This window comes from Arachis ipaensis, chromosome B03 (assembly GCF_000816755.2).
Source record: "Arachis ipaensis cultivar K30076 chromosome B03, Araip1.1, whole genome shotgun sequence".
Lineage (NCBI taxonomy): Eukaryota > Viridiplantae > Streptophyta > Magnoliopsida > Fabales > Fabaceae > Arachis > Arachis ipaensis.
Genome location: NC_029787.2, coordinates 7,786,778 through 7,801,882, shown reverse-complemented (window position 1 = coordinate 7,801,882; position 15,105 = coordinate 7,786,778). Strand labels below are relative to the sequence as shown.

The following is a 15,105-nucleotide window of genomic DNA, read 5'->3' as shown; positions in this document are numbered from 1 at the left end:
GAGAGAGAGAGAGAGAGAGAGAGAGTGAGATCACATGCTGTTGCTAAATCTCCTCGGAGTGCACAAATGCGAGTGGTTCTCTTCAAGAAAAGAAAAGAAAAGAAAAGTGCGGTATTTGTGGGTCCACTTTCCAAGTTCTAAAATTTATGTCTTTTTGTTAGTTGATTTCAATGTGAATTCAGACTGTTAGAGTAAAGGTCTTAGTAAATTTGTGAACTAAATCCTCGTAGTGGTCCTCCAGATTCAGGCCGTGCATCAATTTAGTCCCTAAGATTCTAATTGTATTGTTTATGTCCCTCAGATTGCGATTCGGGCACCATAATGGTACTTTGAAGATTTTCCGGCGTGACTCAGCGACGGCGTTGCTTATGTGGCACAGCCACTGCCACGTTGGACGCCGTAGTGTACAGATGACGTGGATTGTTTGGTAAAATTTTTCAATGTAGTCCCTGTCTTCATATTTAAACCCTAAAATTTCGTTGGCCTTCCCTCATTATGGTTCTCTCCAGCAACGTTTTCTTCTGCATCTCTTCTGTACACCAGTAGCTGTCCCCCATGAGAGGAAGTGGGAGCCATGTTGCAGGAAGTTCCAACCGGTCATCGTCGACGGAGAAATGGAGAAGAAGCACGACGCGAAGCAGGCAGGGACGGGTTCCGGACTGGTGCGGCTGTGGTTGTCGGCTGGTGCTAAGGTGGTCTGGGACGGAGTCGCATCCTAACAAGCCCTTCTTTGGTTGCCCCAACTATAATGTGAGTAAAGTTAAATAATTTGTAGCTGATTGAAAATTTTTTTTTTTGGTTGATTATTTTGGTTGGTTGCAGACAAGTGGAAAAATATAGTGTGGGTTATTCGTCTGGGCTGATTCTGTGCAAGAGGAGGTGTCTGAAAGAGCTGTTGCAGGAGATAATGATGGTGACAGGAAGATGAACTTTGCATGGCGGATGGGCAAGATGGAGGCAGACATTAGGAATCTGAAATTCATAACTCATGTTCTTGGATTTGGGTTCTTAGTAGTTGTTGTTTTTGTAGGATTGGTGCTATTAAAGGGTTGAGAACATATCAATGTAATGTAGTTCCCAAATTAATGAATGAAAGTGTTATGTGGTAACATAACAAGGTTTGTGTAAATGATCTTAGTTTGATATAATATAATATCCTGTTGGATGAAGTAAAAGTACTTGTAAATAAGTAACAGAAAGATTGATCCAAACCATGGACAGTATTAATTGATCTATACCAAAATATGGCAAACCATTCATAGTTTTAACACATTACAACCATAAGTAATTGAACAAGTAGCATGACATACTTGATTAGTAATCAACAAAATGAACCATTGTTTAGAGTGAGCGCAGTCACTGTATCTTTTAACAAAAAACAAACACTTGACAAGCAAAATGTCCTAATGTCCTAATACGAAAGTTCACTTCTTCCGGGGGTGCTTAAATCCAGGAGTCGGCACGAACTTCAGAAAATTTGTGAATCGTAAAGCAGTGGTAGAACTCGCACCCTTCATTGGGTCCAGTGTTGTAGAAGGGGTTGTTGGTGGTGACCTTCTTCTAGCAGGCAGTTTGGCAGGTCTTGTGGCTGGTTCCCCGGTTACTTCAGTGAACTATACAAATTTCAAACCAGAAATAAATACCAAACATTGTCACCCAGTAAACTATACAAATTAGAAAGGCTTATTATAGAATTAATATTGTACCTTTTGAGAGTCTTCTGGTTCAGAACAAATTGGCTGTGAGATATCAATTTCTGAAGCTTGACCAATAGGAGCAGAATTGATTGTAACATTAGCAGTAGCCGTAGCTGTAGTAGTAGTAGTTGCAGTTGCAGTGGCACTGGCAGATGCAGTGGCAGTTGCAGTGTTAGTTGTGGTGGCCTAGGCAGTTGCAGTTGCTTGTGCACTAGCATTTTTAGGGTCTTTAACAGCCTCTGCTGCCTTTGCAGCAGCCGCAGCATCAGCTGCAGCTTGAGCAGCATCAGCTGCTCTTTTCTTTTCACATCCTCTCTTGGTGTGACCTTTTTGCAAGCAGTACTTGCAGGTGAAAGGCCGAAGCTGACTTTTCAAGGCTGTTACTGGCTTAGATTTCTTGCTAGAACTTGTGTCTTCATCGGAGTCCTTCCTCCTCTTTGTTTGAAGATTCCCTGGCTTCCTCTTGATTGGTGGTGCCAATGGCTTGTTAAACTGACTTTGTTCCCAGAAGGCTTGGCCAGGTATAGGATTGATGTGGTACTTGTATGTTTCCTTGTAAGACTCCATGGTTATCAACTTATGGCAGAAATCCTCGGGGTGCTTGTTGACTCTGGCCAGTGCTGCACAAGCATGAACGCATGGAATCCCTACAAGTCCAGTTTACATCCAGCTTAGGTTAAAACAAAATTTATAACACTAGTGTAAAATTCAATGAGTAAAGGTAAGTGGATGGGAGAAAATAACCTGTTAACATCCAGAACCGGCAGGTACATTATCTTTTCCCCAAGTCCACCACATGGTTTGTAGGGCGCCCATGGACCTCAAACTTCTCATATCCAGTATCTCCAGACCATATAGCATGCCAATGTCTGGACTCTTTCCTCACCTTTTCTAATCTACTTTTGATTACGGGTGGTAACAACCCCAGGTGATTGTCCAACTTAACCTTGTTCTTAGCCATAGTCCTCATGACAAACATCCTCACCTCTTCTAGAAGAGTAAGTATAGGCTTGCCCCTTGCTTCTTTGATCTTTGAATTGAAAACCTCACAAGCGTTGTTGCAAATCGAGTCTAATTTCGGGTTGTGCCTGAACTGTGACCTCGTCCATGCCTCCCTTGGCCACTTGTCAAGATACTTCCATGCGTTCTCATTCAGCCTCTTTATCCTATCCATGTATTCCTGAATTTCAACAGTTAATAGTTGGGAAAAAAGTCCATGTAAGCTAATTGCAGTTGCAGAAAAAGTAGCTTTATGTACCTTAAACTCTTGGAATGTTGTAGCTCTAGCACACTCCCATAACAGTCTCCTAAGCTCCAGGTCCTTCCACTGCTTGTTGAAATTTCGCCACAAGTGCCAGACACAGAATCGGTGGCCCACATTAGGCATCACGGCTTTCATGGCAGGCAGTAATCCCTGAAGATAGCAAACAATATGTTACCATAATAGTCCCTAACTTTGAAAGTCGATCACCATAATAGTCCCTAACTTTAAAAATCGATCACCATAATAGTCCCTAACAGCACACCATATAGGTATAGTATGTAATGAAAGATTTATATCAGAGCAGTAATCACAGTATGGCAGTAGACCCTAACAGCACACCACAAAGGTATAGTAAACTGCACTTTATGCACTAAACAATTATACCAAACAATTATATCAAACAATAGTATACCACAGAGGTATCATCACAATATGCACAACAACAGAGGTATCATCACAATATGGCAGTATACTGCACTTTATGCACTAAATCATGCTAACACAGTTTTACAAATTAAAACTTATGTGAGATTAAGGATTAAGGTTACAGTAGGAAATTACCTTTTGCATATCAGAGATGAAGTTCCACCCATGGGTCTTGTAGTCTCCAAGATTCTCATGTAGCAACTCTAGAAACCACTTCCAATTCTCAAAGTTCTCTACTTCCACAACTGCCCAAGCAATAACGTAGACATGATGATTAGCATCTTGTCCAACAGCAGATAGAATTTGCCCCCCGAAAACAGTTTTTAGAAAAGCTCCATCAAGTCCAATTAACGGACGACAACCAGCCTTGAAACCTGACTTGCAGCCACTCAAGCAGACATACATCCTCTCAAATATGACCTCACTACTAGGCTGTGGCTTTGTGCAAATCTGAACAGTTGATCCCGGGTTGGTTTTCAATAGTGTTTCACCATAGTCCCTAAGCATGGCATATTGCTCCTTCGCATCCCTATAGACTATATTTATAGCATCACACAGTGCCCGTGATATAGAGTTCCTATTGAGCGACAAGTCATATTTCGTCTTGAAATATGTTGTTGCCTCACAGTTCCTGAAATTGGGATATTTCCTTAGTTTTTTTACCAACTTACCTGCAACCCAATTTCTATTTGCTGTCCTGTTCTTATCCTCTCGTGGACAAGTGTGGTCATTGAAGAAAGTCTTAACTTGCCAGCAACTGTCTTCGTGGTCCCTTGATGCGTACACAACCCACTTGCAATCCTTCACCTTACATATTGCCCTTACCCTTTTTCCGTCGTTCTTCCTAAACCTCATCCGTCTCCCTTCTTGTATAGTGAACTCCCTCACTGCCTCCTTGAACTCCCACTTAGTATTGAATTTCATCCTGACTTCTAAATGTAGTTCCCGAACCTACCACCCTGTCTAAACACCGAAAATACCTCCTCCAAACTTTCTTCTCCAATCAGCTCATCCTCTGAATTAGGTGGTGTTTTCATCTCCAAAGAGTGCCACAAATTGCCACCATCCGATTCTGACCCCGGATCAAAAGCGTCATGATTATCCCCCTTTAGACCTCCCCCCACAAATCCGATGTCCACATCTTCATCAGAAACGTCTTCCACAAATCCATCATCATCAACACAGACCTTGGCCTTCCCTTTTTCCTTTCCACTATCTGCCTGGACCTTCTTCCTTGCATTGGGTTTCTTGACTTTCTTCTTCTGTGAAGGAACTGTATATCCAATGCCTGATTCATCCGAGCTATCATCCGGCTCTTGTGGCTTATAGGCCTCGTCCTCAGCACTCTCATAGCTGTCATGAGAGTCTGAGTCAGAGGATAAAAGAACATGATCACCAGCATTTCCCTTTGCTTTTGAAATACCTTTCCCTAAAGACCTTAGACAGTATCTCCTAGTCCTAGTTACATTGTTCTGTCTGGGCATGGGTTTGGGTTTGGGAACTGTCTTAGGCTTAGACTTTGACTTAGGCTTAGGTTGGGACTCCATGTTAGAATTCACATTGCTCTTCTTCAGTAACGCCTCTTTAGCTTGGGGCCTGTATGTTACCATGCTTAAACTCATAGGAGGGTCCTTCTCGGTGGTAGGTTTGACAGGGGGGTCTTTCACCATCCTAGAATTTGACTTGGCTTGCTCTCCAAGATCCCTCACCTGGTCATCAACATGCACAACAACATCTTCTCCTTGTACTATTTCAGGTTCTGAAATGCCATGTTCAATGCAGACATCCACTACCCCATTGTTCTTTCCACCATGAGAACACAGCTCTCTCAACTCATTATCAGAGTCTAAACGCCTTAAACCTACTTCCAGACTCATCCCAGGGACCTGCCACCAAACCTCCTTCATGGTCTCATAGCCTAGCTCTTTGAAGTAATTTCTCAGGTAGAATACATCCAACCTGTCCACATCCAGATCACCTAAACAATGCTTATTGTCAGGTGTGTATGTCCATCTCCCATCCTTACCCCTCTCAAAATTTCTCCCATGATGAAACATTATGTCTAACAATTCGGCGTTCATCTGCAACATAACAAGGAAAATGCTTAAAATTTATCACGCATGCAACACAAAAACAACAAATAACTTAGATATTACACACCACCAGAGATTAACCCTTGTTCTTTTCACAAGAAACAGAGCATGCATTAGTGGTTTGAAGAAGGAAAAAACTAAAACCCTAACAAGCAGTGGATTCTAACACAAACTACATGCATCATGTTCAAGTAACTTTAACAATCGGCCATTTCAGGAATGAAACATGATCCAACAAAATTAAAAAAATAAAATAAGATTTGTACCTTGAAGCTAGCTTAAACGGTTCTTCAGTCGTTGCTTCAATGGCGAACCACGGACCTTCCCCCAAGTTCAGTCCAGCAACGTTAAGAAACCAGGCAGCAGTGCCCTTGCCCAATGATTATGGAGGAGGAGACCAAGCGTTGAGAGAGGTGTGAAAATATGGAGGAGAAGACGTAACGAATGCCAAACCATTTGCCCAAGTTACTACTATTCTCACTGTGATCAAAACGGCGACGTGTGGGCTTTCAATCTTTTTGCCCAATGAAACGACGTCGTTCTGAATGTCCAACGTGGCAGTGGCTGTGCCACATAAGCAACGCCGTCGCTGAGTCACGCCGGAAAATTTTCGAAGGACTATGGTGCCCGAATCGCAATCTGGGGGACATAAACAGTGCAATTGGAATCTCAGGGGCTAAATTGATGCACGGGCTGAATCTGGGGGACCACTATGGGGATTTAGTCTAGATTTGTGCCTTAAAGTCATATGTCAAGAAGATAATAATAAAAATTTTTACATTTTTAATACATTTAATATATTGAAAGTGTAAAAAAAAAAATCAATTTTCAAAAATTATAATCAAATATTTTTTATGATACTTCTAAAATATATTTTTGGAACATAAGTTAGCAAAATTCTAAAATAATTTTCATTTTCTATTGTCAAAAATTTAAATGTATTGGTATGTCAAAATTAGAATTTAATTTTGATATATTATCAGTGTAAAGTAATTTAACATGTGCATTAAATTACGTAACACCACATAAAAAAAATAACTACTTTTCACAATCACTACGTGAATGGTCATCCAAAAGAATCGATGTAATTGCATAATTATATAAAATATTTTATACTGTCAGTGCATCAAAAATATTAAACAAAACTATCCAACTAATCAAGATTTTGAGTAATTTTATTGAACACCAAAACATAAAATTTAGTGTGTTTAGTGACAAAATTAGAACTAAAATTTCAATCTTAAGACACAAAATTCAGTTCTTTCAGTATCTCTAAAAATTAAGAATATAAGGGACTAAATTGTAACATTTTTTTAATAATTAAGAGTATTCATCTCTTAGGGAAAAAAATGTAGTGGTGCAGGACAGAGCACATAAACATACTTATCAGTGATCAGTCAATCTCCATTAAATGATTTCTTGTATCACATTAATTGTTTAGGAAATGAGCGAGTACCAAAGGCCTTTCATCTTTGACCTTAACAAATCACAAAAATGGAAATTTAGTTGACGGCGAAGCATTGCTTCATTAACATCCAAGCATCAAATTAATGTTCAATTAGTAACAGAGAAAAAAAAATGAACTTTAAAGGTCATAAGGTCCAGCTTTATTTTCAAATCAAACAGAGAAAAATTCTACGGTGCTATCGTATTAGAATAGACAACAAATGCAGATAAAACAAAGGTATTAATTAGCGGACAAACTATAGAAGCCAACCCACTCCGATACCTTCTGCAAAATCCATAATAGAACATGGGTACAACGAAGCCATCATAAAATCCTTTCATGTTTAATGGACCGCAAAGAACAAAAGAAAGAGGAATCATTATAAATTAGTGATACCTTACTTATTCTTAATAATTTCTAAATTTGTTTTATTACAATAAGTGATACATACACCGTCAGAATCCAAATAATAAAATTGGCCCCATTGATAAGAAAAATGGCCAAATATGCAGAAATGTAACAAACTTCACTTGGGTCGCCTATATAAGATGTCATCTAAGGTCTCCTTTACGTAGTTACCCACTTTGTTCATGTTTTTTACAACACCGGCTGCCACTAGGATTGCATTTCTTCGAAACCTGCGTATTTGGAACCTTCAGGGGGTTAGATTTAGCATACTCAGAGAACATCTAATCATCTATACCATTTCTGTATCTAGAAGACAAATATAAAGTGCTAGAACAGCTAGTTTATGCCGAAAACTAATGCTTGCCTGTTAAGGAATTCTTCTGCTGTGGTATTTGGAGGTTTATTATATCTTCGGGGTTGTGGTTGTGGTTGTGGTTGTGATTGTGATTGAGGATGAGGTCGATGGGCACCTGGATAAACAACATTGATTAGCAAAGCAATAAATAAAAAGGGACAAAACAAACGGAAAAACAAATAAAAAACAAAGGGAAAAAAAAAGTAACAGACTCAAAATACATCATCAACAAAATAAAAAAGAGCATAAAAATTGATGACACGTTTTTTTTTAATTTCAACTGCTCTACACTCTATACACGTATAGTCTAATCGATGCGATAATCTCTGTCCAGGACTACCTAGAGGTGAGTTCTCAAAAATAAAGAACCACATTTATCCATTGCAAATCATAGATTTATTGTGCAGAAGAAAGGATCATACTAAAAAACAGCTGGAAGTATAACTGTGTCATGCATTTCAAGTGATGCTTCAGTAATTAGGATAATATCACTTGCCTCATTACAAGTGTAGAGAAGACTACTGGTAGAATAGGGCAGAGGAAATTGCTCAAACACAAGCGCTATCGAAAATCTTTGGTGCATAATTACTTATTAACAAAGAATATCTTCAATTGATAAAATTATTCAAGAATGGAAAACTAATTACGATTGACAGAAAAAGTGGTCATATTTTACTTTCTTTCAAAGATAATTTATAATGTCAAAAAGCAGCAACTTGAAAATGCTAGAGAACACAACAGATAAAATGCTCTAGTGCTTCTATGACATAGCATGAACATTTTCCAGCTTTACATATATAACAATTGTAGGAGAAGTTATCACTGTTACAAAGAGAAACACCACGAACCAAGAGAATTGTCCAATATGATGATACTTTTAAATATATTGATATTCAGTTTATATGTTAAAGAGGAACAAATGAAAAGGAAGGAAATAACCCATGAACTGTAAACATGTAGATAAATAAAAGAAAGAGAAACTCAATACCTTCAGTTTTATGAGCATTTACAGGAACTTGGCCAGCAGGCGAAGTTGAAGACCTCTCCTCCAACACCACCTGAAACAAGCACCAGTGGCATCAGAACTAATACCATATCTCCTTGGACATAATTGAAATGCTTACTTTGACACCACCACCCTCCCCACCCTCATTCTCCTTATTTATTTTATTTATTTTTCTTCTTCAATGAACTCTCAAATGATTTTCATCCCCTGTAATAAATTGATGCTAGCTCCATGATACATGCAATAATATCATGTTAAATATGTTGAAAAGAGATAAACCTATACATGAATAATAAAGAAGGTTTAGATATCAAACCTCAAGCCCAGTGCAAAAGGGCAACTTCGCTGTTTTGTCCTGTGAGTCAGCAGAAGAATCCTTGTTGTCTAAGTAGACTGAGTATCCAAGGCAAGCATACTTGAAATTTGCAAGGCTGCGGCCCTCTTTTGAAGCTTCCAACTCAGTCTCTCCAACAACATATGGAGGTACTGCTTAAATGCATATGAACATCAAAATCAAAATCTTGAAAGCTTATAATATTACTAAAATTAAAATATTATGAATGACGAGATATCAACTAGCTGCTGCAAAATTGAGCAAGCAACAACCAAGTGATATAAACATCTCAAACAAGGCCATAGAATATGCTTCAATCTGCCTTTGCAGAATAAAACAATAGTATATAACCAAACTCAACACTGATGAACATTAGACAATTCAGCATCCGTTACGTTCAAGACATGTAATATAAATTAAAAAATCCAAGTTATTTGTCTATCAATTGAATTCTATAACACCACAATGAATACGTACATGTTCAACAATCCAATTTTCCAGTAAAATGATCATCAAATACACAAATTCATAGCTAGCCAACTCCAAATACCAACTTCCCCAGATTAAAAGGGAATGAATCTTGGCCTTCAAAATACAATTGAACATCAAGATTAGATACTATGCTTTTCATGCTTTCCTAAGCTCAGGTAGCAAACATAACATGTTAAACGACAAAGATTGCCATTTTCTTAGCTACAAATTTTCACATTTTCAACCAATGCATTTTCTAATCTCCTTTTTCTTTTCTTTTCTTTTGCCCCGGCCTACCAGCTCTCAGGAAATCAAAACAATAATAATAGATAAATAAATGCCAGAAACTATTTTCTTTAGTAAAAGAAAGAAGCGGGGAACGGGATAAAGGAAGAAACCTTGTTGGAGCGTACTGGAGAAGCCAACACAAGTAGGGTTCTTTGATTTGGATTTGTGAACCGAAGAGTAGTAAGCACATCCTTTACACGATCTTGCTTTGGATCCTCGAGTGGTGTTATTAGGAGAATTAGGGTTTGTGTTTGGATTTGGATTTGGATTCGGATTAGCTTTGTCGTTAGGAGCAGGGATTCGAGCTTGACCTTCTCCTTCTCCTCCTCCCATTGTTGCTGCTGCTTCATCTCTGTTACTCTCCATCGATTCGCGGAGGAACTTGCTTCTTAATTTTCACATTTTCCGAGCTATTTATATATTTAACCACAATGAATAACCACAAAATGCAACCTTTTTTTTCTCTTTCGGTATTAAGCAAAACAAGAAATGCAACAATGAATAAGACGACACTGCGTTTTGGATTGAGCTTAAGAAAAAGAACTTGAAGTATCAATTTGATTTTGAATCTGGCCCAAAAGAAAACGAGACAAGCCCACAACGAGTCCAAAAAAATAAGTATAAAAAACAAGGTTTTAATTAGTCAATATTACCAGCAAGTTGGCACAGATGATGAGGGTTTGTGTCCCTTAACCATCTTTTCGGATTCAATACTCACTGGAGGATGGGAATGGAGTTTGCTTGCTTGAGAGGGTCGCCCACTTTGTGTGCCTCTGCGAAATTAGTCATTGGACTTCCGACTTGATGGATACCTGGTGCAAATCAAATAGGTATATATACATATATATACCAGCGTAATGTGTCTATTAATTTGTTCTTTTATTTACTATCAAAATAATAAATTTGTGATTAGTCAAGATAAAAATCACCTTACACTATAATTAAGAGGGCTTGGTTCAAATCTTAGAATTATGGTTTCATTTTAAAAATTTAGTACTTAAAATTTAGGGTAAAAAAATGGGTTAAAAAATTAACTTCCTATTAACTCATCCAATAATTAACAATTTGGCTTTGATTTCACCTTACTATAACGGTCAATTCGAAATTCGATTTTATTAGCAAATCAATTTTTTTTATTTAATAAAATGGTTGACGACAAAAATTAAGAGAAACAGAAGAGAAAACGCTAGGTGAAAAAGTTGATTTTCCAATTTTTTTTTTCTTTTCGAATTTACTTGAATTAGTGCTAATAATGAGGAAAAGATTTTAATAATGCGTTCAAGGTCTGCCAACACCACACCATAACACCAACTTTATACAAGCATTAAGTAGCAAGCAAATTAACCACAACATTTATTGCAATGACAAGTTCACAAACAAAGCTAACAGAAGCAAACACAAAAGGAATGGACATGACTTTATTGACACAAATACCTACCCTTAATACTCAAGTTTCACTACACATTTCTAGGACTTAATAAAGGGGGCACTTGAGACGATAAGTAGGTACCGCAACAAGTTGAACTGCTCTTGGAGCTGTGAGCCCAAAAGTATCATTCATATCAAGATCCTCGGGCTTCATTCCATTGGGCAACTCCCAATTGAAGCAATGAAGCAAATGAGCCACAGTTAACTCCACGGTATAAAGCCCAAGTTGCATCCCTGGGCATGACCTTCGACCCGACCCAAATGGAATGAACTCGAAATCGCTTCCTTTGAAATCGGGTGCCGCTTCTCGCAAGAATCTTGAAGGATTGAATGTCTCTGGCTCATCCCACGCGCTGCTGTCGCGTCCTATAGACCACGCGTTGATCCAGACACGTGTCCCCTTTGGGATTGCGTAACCCTCAATTACGCTGTCCTCTGCGCTCTCGTGAAGAGCCATTGGAATTGGAGGGTGGAGACGCAAGGCTTCTTTGACCACGCACTTGAGGAAAGTCAACTTTTCGAGATCCGATTCATTGAACCTTCGGTCCAAGCCCACCACATCAACAAGCTCTTGTTGGACCTTGTGAAGGTCCATTGGGCTTCTCAAAAGCTCTGCCATAATCCATTCAATCACTGATGCTACTGTCTCAGTTCCTCCAAACATGACATCCTAATGACCAAAGCACAAACTTTTAATTCTGTTAATAAATTTAATGCATAGAAATCTAAAAAATTTATATATGCTTTAAATTTTCTATCTAAAAACTTTAATTGTAGCATTTTTAAAAAGTATTCTTAGGAGATTTATTAATCTTATTAAAATAGATTTAACTAACATTTATTTTTACAAAACATATTAAGATTATTATTAACAAAAATTTTTTATTTTTTATTTTCTTAAATGCATGATAAATATATTAAAAGAAAAAAAATTTATGTATTTTTTATAAATTAATTTTAACTAATAACTTTAACATATACTCTTAAACTGCATATTAGTTAAATTCTATTAATAAAGATATTTAACACTACTACAGTCAATTTGCACCAATACATTTTTTGAAAATTTATGAATTTACGAAAAAAAAAAGTACTTCTAATGAGATAATATATTTATCCAAAAAGATTACATGATTTAATGTAAAATTATTTTTTTGAATATTAAAAATGGGAATTTCAAAATATTCATTGTTTTAATTAGTTATTCATTCTTTATTCGGTGGTTAATTTTGTTATAGTACAAAATAAAGGATTTAGTTTTTAACCTCCTCACATCAAATTTCAAAAGTCCTTAGTATCTATCATATATCGCTTATAATTATATACTAAATATGAAAATTCACATGAATTTGTTTTAATGTAAAGTTGTTAGTTAAAAACTGTTAAATAATTTAACATATTTAATTAAATTAATATTTAACTATTTTTAACTTTCAACTTCACATAAAAAAATAATTGTATATGATTTATATGAGTGTTCATTTCTATTAAATTAAGTGTAATGTTACATGTACATTAAAATTAGCCACTAAAGTTAGCCATCAGTATAAAAATACATGTTAAAATACAAATATAAATTAAAAATAAATTAAACCATACATGTATTTATATACAAATACATTAGTGGCTGATTTTTGTGTACAAATAGTATTTTTGTCAAATTAAAGTAGGCAAAGAATCTTTTATCAAGGTGATAACAATTTGTAGACAAAGAAAGTAATTTATATCATTATTACTGAACCATTTTAAGCAAAAACAATTTAGTAAACATTATTACTATATTTCTCACACTAATAATACATCATTATTGAATTATTTGGTCGATCAGAATTCAATGAATTTGTAACAAAAATCTCAACAGTATATCTGCCTAAATGGAAATTATTTACTTTTTGAAAAGTGTTGGCTATTTAAGAATCAATAATAAACGAGAAACAGCAAGGAATATACTATAATTTCATCAAAGCAATATCTGATGGAGACAAAAGTAGTGATATCTGCCAAATTAATTGCTCAAGAGAAAGTCAACTTAAAATGATAAAATCAAAAGGAAATAATAATAATTATATTAATTATGTATTTAATTACCATGATAAGAGCTTTGATATTGTCTCTAGTAAGCTTAAGGATTGATGGTGAATTGTTTGGCTTCACAGCATCATCACCAACACTACCTTCATTAAGAAAATCCATAAGCTCATCAACCATATCCTTATCTGCATCATTATCATTCCCCATGTTGATGTTCCTCTTTTTGATATGATCATCAATGATCTCATCAATAAACACATCAAGTGCTTTTCGTGCATTGACCATTCTCTTGTGAAAATCTTGTGCATGCAACCAACCCAACCACGGAATGAAATCTGCAATGTTAAAAGCTCCAAAAAGCTTTGAAAACTCTTGTAAGATTCCCATGAATTCCTCTTCCCCCTTATTTAAACTCGCACCAAACGCGGCCTTATAGGTGACCCTCCTCGTTAGAGCAAAAATCAATTCACCCAAATTCATGGCTGAACCAACGTTCGCTGATATGCTTCGAACCGTTTCTTCAACTTCTTCACGAACCGAGGCCCATGACTCGGCCCGCTTGCGACTAAAAAGCTTCATTACACAGATCTTACGCATCTGCCGCCAAAACGGGCCGTAGTTTGCGAAAGCCATGTCGGCCCGGTCGTATGTCAAGTAAGAAATTGCAACATTTGCGGGCCGGTTTGAGAAAGCGCTATCTTGGGCCTGGAGAACCTCACGGGCCATCTGTGGTGTTGATATTGCCACTATATGGAGGGAGCCCATTTGGAGATGAACAAGCCCACCGTATTGTTTGGCGAGCTTATCCAGGCCCCGATGGGTAAGTTGGTCCATCATCAACATGTTTCCTATGATGGGTAGCCCTTTTGGGCCTGGTGGGTATGGCAGCTTTCGGCGAAGTCGAAAGATGAAGAAGACAGTGAAAGCCAAGACACAGAAGAAAATAAAAATGTTGGTTGAAGATTGAAAAGTAGAGTGTAGAAAAAACTCCATGATGTTTTGTTATGTTTTGGATGGATGGAAACGGGTCAAGGGAAGCATTTATATAGAGCGAATAAATGCATTAATATCAGAGAGAGAGAGAGTAAAATGATGATGGAGTTTTTATTTTATAATATGAAACTAAGGTGTAAAATTAAGGATTTATTTGATTATCTAGAAGAGATTTTTTTTTAACATATATGTCATTTTCTTTTTATGTAAATCACTGAGGCCTGATGAATTTTAAGATAAAGTTTGATCAGATTTACTTACATATATATATCTTTTCCTTTTTTAACGGAACTCCTAATATTTTTTAATAACATCTTTGGATCAATCAATATTATTTTATCTAAACTTGTAATTTTAAAATACATATTAGATTTGTGGATGGTAATTTTCTGCGTGATTAAACTCCTTTGAATATAATTCGTTTGACTGAGGTTAATTTCGTTTCTTTTTCAATGGTTAAATTATTCACCTCAATAAATTATTGAAAACACAAGGTGTGGATAAAGATTTTTTTAACGCTGAGATCAATACAGGTGAATATCTTATTTTATTATGGGTATTGATCCGTCTATTATAACTCGGCTGTAATTAAATTATATCTTGATAAAAAAATAGAAGGATTTTTTAAAAATATAAGACTTGTTTGGAAGAAATTATCAACAAGTCTTCAATTAGGCTCCATTTAGTTTGTTTAGTTAGTGTATGTATTGAGACATAGAGATTAAAAAATATATACTTGAGATATAAATATAAAATATTTGTATTTATATATAGTATTTGAAAATAATAGACATGACACTAGTGTATGTTCGATTTTTAGACTCCTTTCCTATGTGAAGAAAAAGTCCAAATGCTAGTATCCAA

The 15,105-nt window shown here is 36.4% G+C and overlaps 4 protein-coding genes across 4 annotated transcripts; all 4 read right to left on the bottom strand.

Annotated features, from left to right (window-relative positions):
* On the bottom strand, positions 2,470–4,311 carry LOC107632275. The gene is made up of 2 exons (XM_016335974.1): positions 3,523–4,311; positions 2,470–3,111 (listed from the first exon to the last, which is right to left on the bottom strand). The coding sequence occupies exons 1-2, from the start codon at positions 4,309–4,311 to the stop codon at positions 2,470–2,472; spliced, it is 1,431 nt and encodes a 476-aa protein (XP_016191460.1).
* On the bottom strand, positions 4,320–5,444 carry LOC107632276. The gene has a single exon (XM_016335975.2). It carries the CDS (start codon positions 5,442–5,444, stop codon positions 4,320–4,322), a length of 1,125 nt encoding a protein of 374 aa, XP_016191461.2.
* LOC107628842 lies at positions 7,239–10,292 on the bottom strand. Its single transcript, XM_016331451.2, has 5 exons — positions 9,900–10,292; positions 9,013–9,182; positions 8,679–8,748; positions 7,700–7,805; positions 7,239–7,565 (listed from the first exon to the last, which is right to left on the bottom strand). The coding sequence occupies exons 1-5, from the start codon at positions 10,153–10,155 to the stop codon at positions 7,454–7,456; spliced, it is 714 nt and encodes a 237-aa protein (XP_016186937.1). The 5' UTR covers positions 10,156–10,292; the 3' UTR covers positions 7,239–7,453.
* Positions 11,119–14,343, bottom strand: LOC107634074 (cytochrome P450 84A1-like). The gene is made up of 2 exons (XM_016337655.2): positions 13,306–14,343; positions 11,119–11,887 (listed from the first exon to the last, which is right to left on the bottom strand). The coding sequence occupies exons 1-2, from the start codon at positions 14,239–14,241 to the stop codon at positions 11,264–11,266; spliced, it is 1,560 nt and encodes a 519-aa protein (XP_016193141.1). The 5' UTR covers positions 14,242–14,343; the 3' UTR covers positions 11,119–11,263.

Coding starts and splice junctions, on each gene's coding strand:
- LOC107632275 (XM_016335974.1), bottom strand. CDS start 4,311: ATGAAATTCAATACTAAGTGGGAGTTCAAGGAGGCAGTGAGGGAGTTC. Junction 3,112..3,522: donor TCATCTCTGATATGCAAAAG/GTAATTTCCTAC, acceptor TGCTATCTTCAG/GGATTACTGCCTGCCATGAA.
- LOC107632276 (XM_016335975.2), bottom strand. CDS start 5,444: ATGTTTCATCATGGGAGAAATTTTGAGAGGGGTAAGGATGGGAGATGG.
- LOC107628842 (XM_016331451.2), bottom strand. CDS start 10,155: ATGGAGAGTAACAGAGATGAAGCAGCAGCAACAATGGGAGGAGGAGAA. Junction 8,749..9,012: donor CCTTTTGCACTGGGCTTGAG/GTTTGATATCTA, acceptor TGCTTGTTTCAG/GTGGTGTTGGAGGAGAGGTC. Junction 7,566..7,699: donor GCAGAAGAATTCCTTAACAG/GCAAGCATTAGT, acceptor CCAAATACGCAG/GTTTCGAAGAAATGCAATCC.
- LOC107634074 (XM_016337655.2), bottom strand. CDS start 14,241: ATGGAGTTTTTTCTACACTCTACTTTTCAATCTTCAACCAACATTTTT. Junction 11,888..13,305: donor ATATCAAAGCTCTTATCATG/GTAATTAAATAC, acceptor TTTGGTCATTAG/GATGTCATGTTTGGAGGAAC.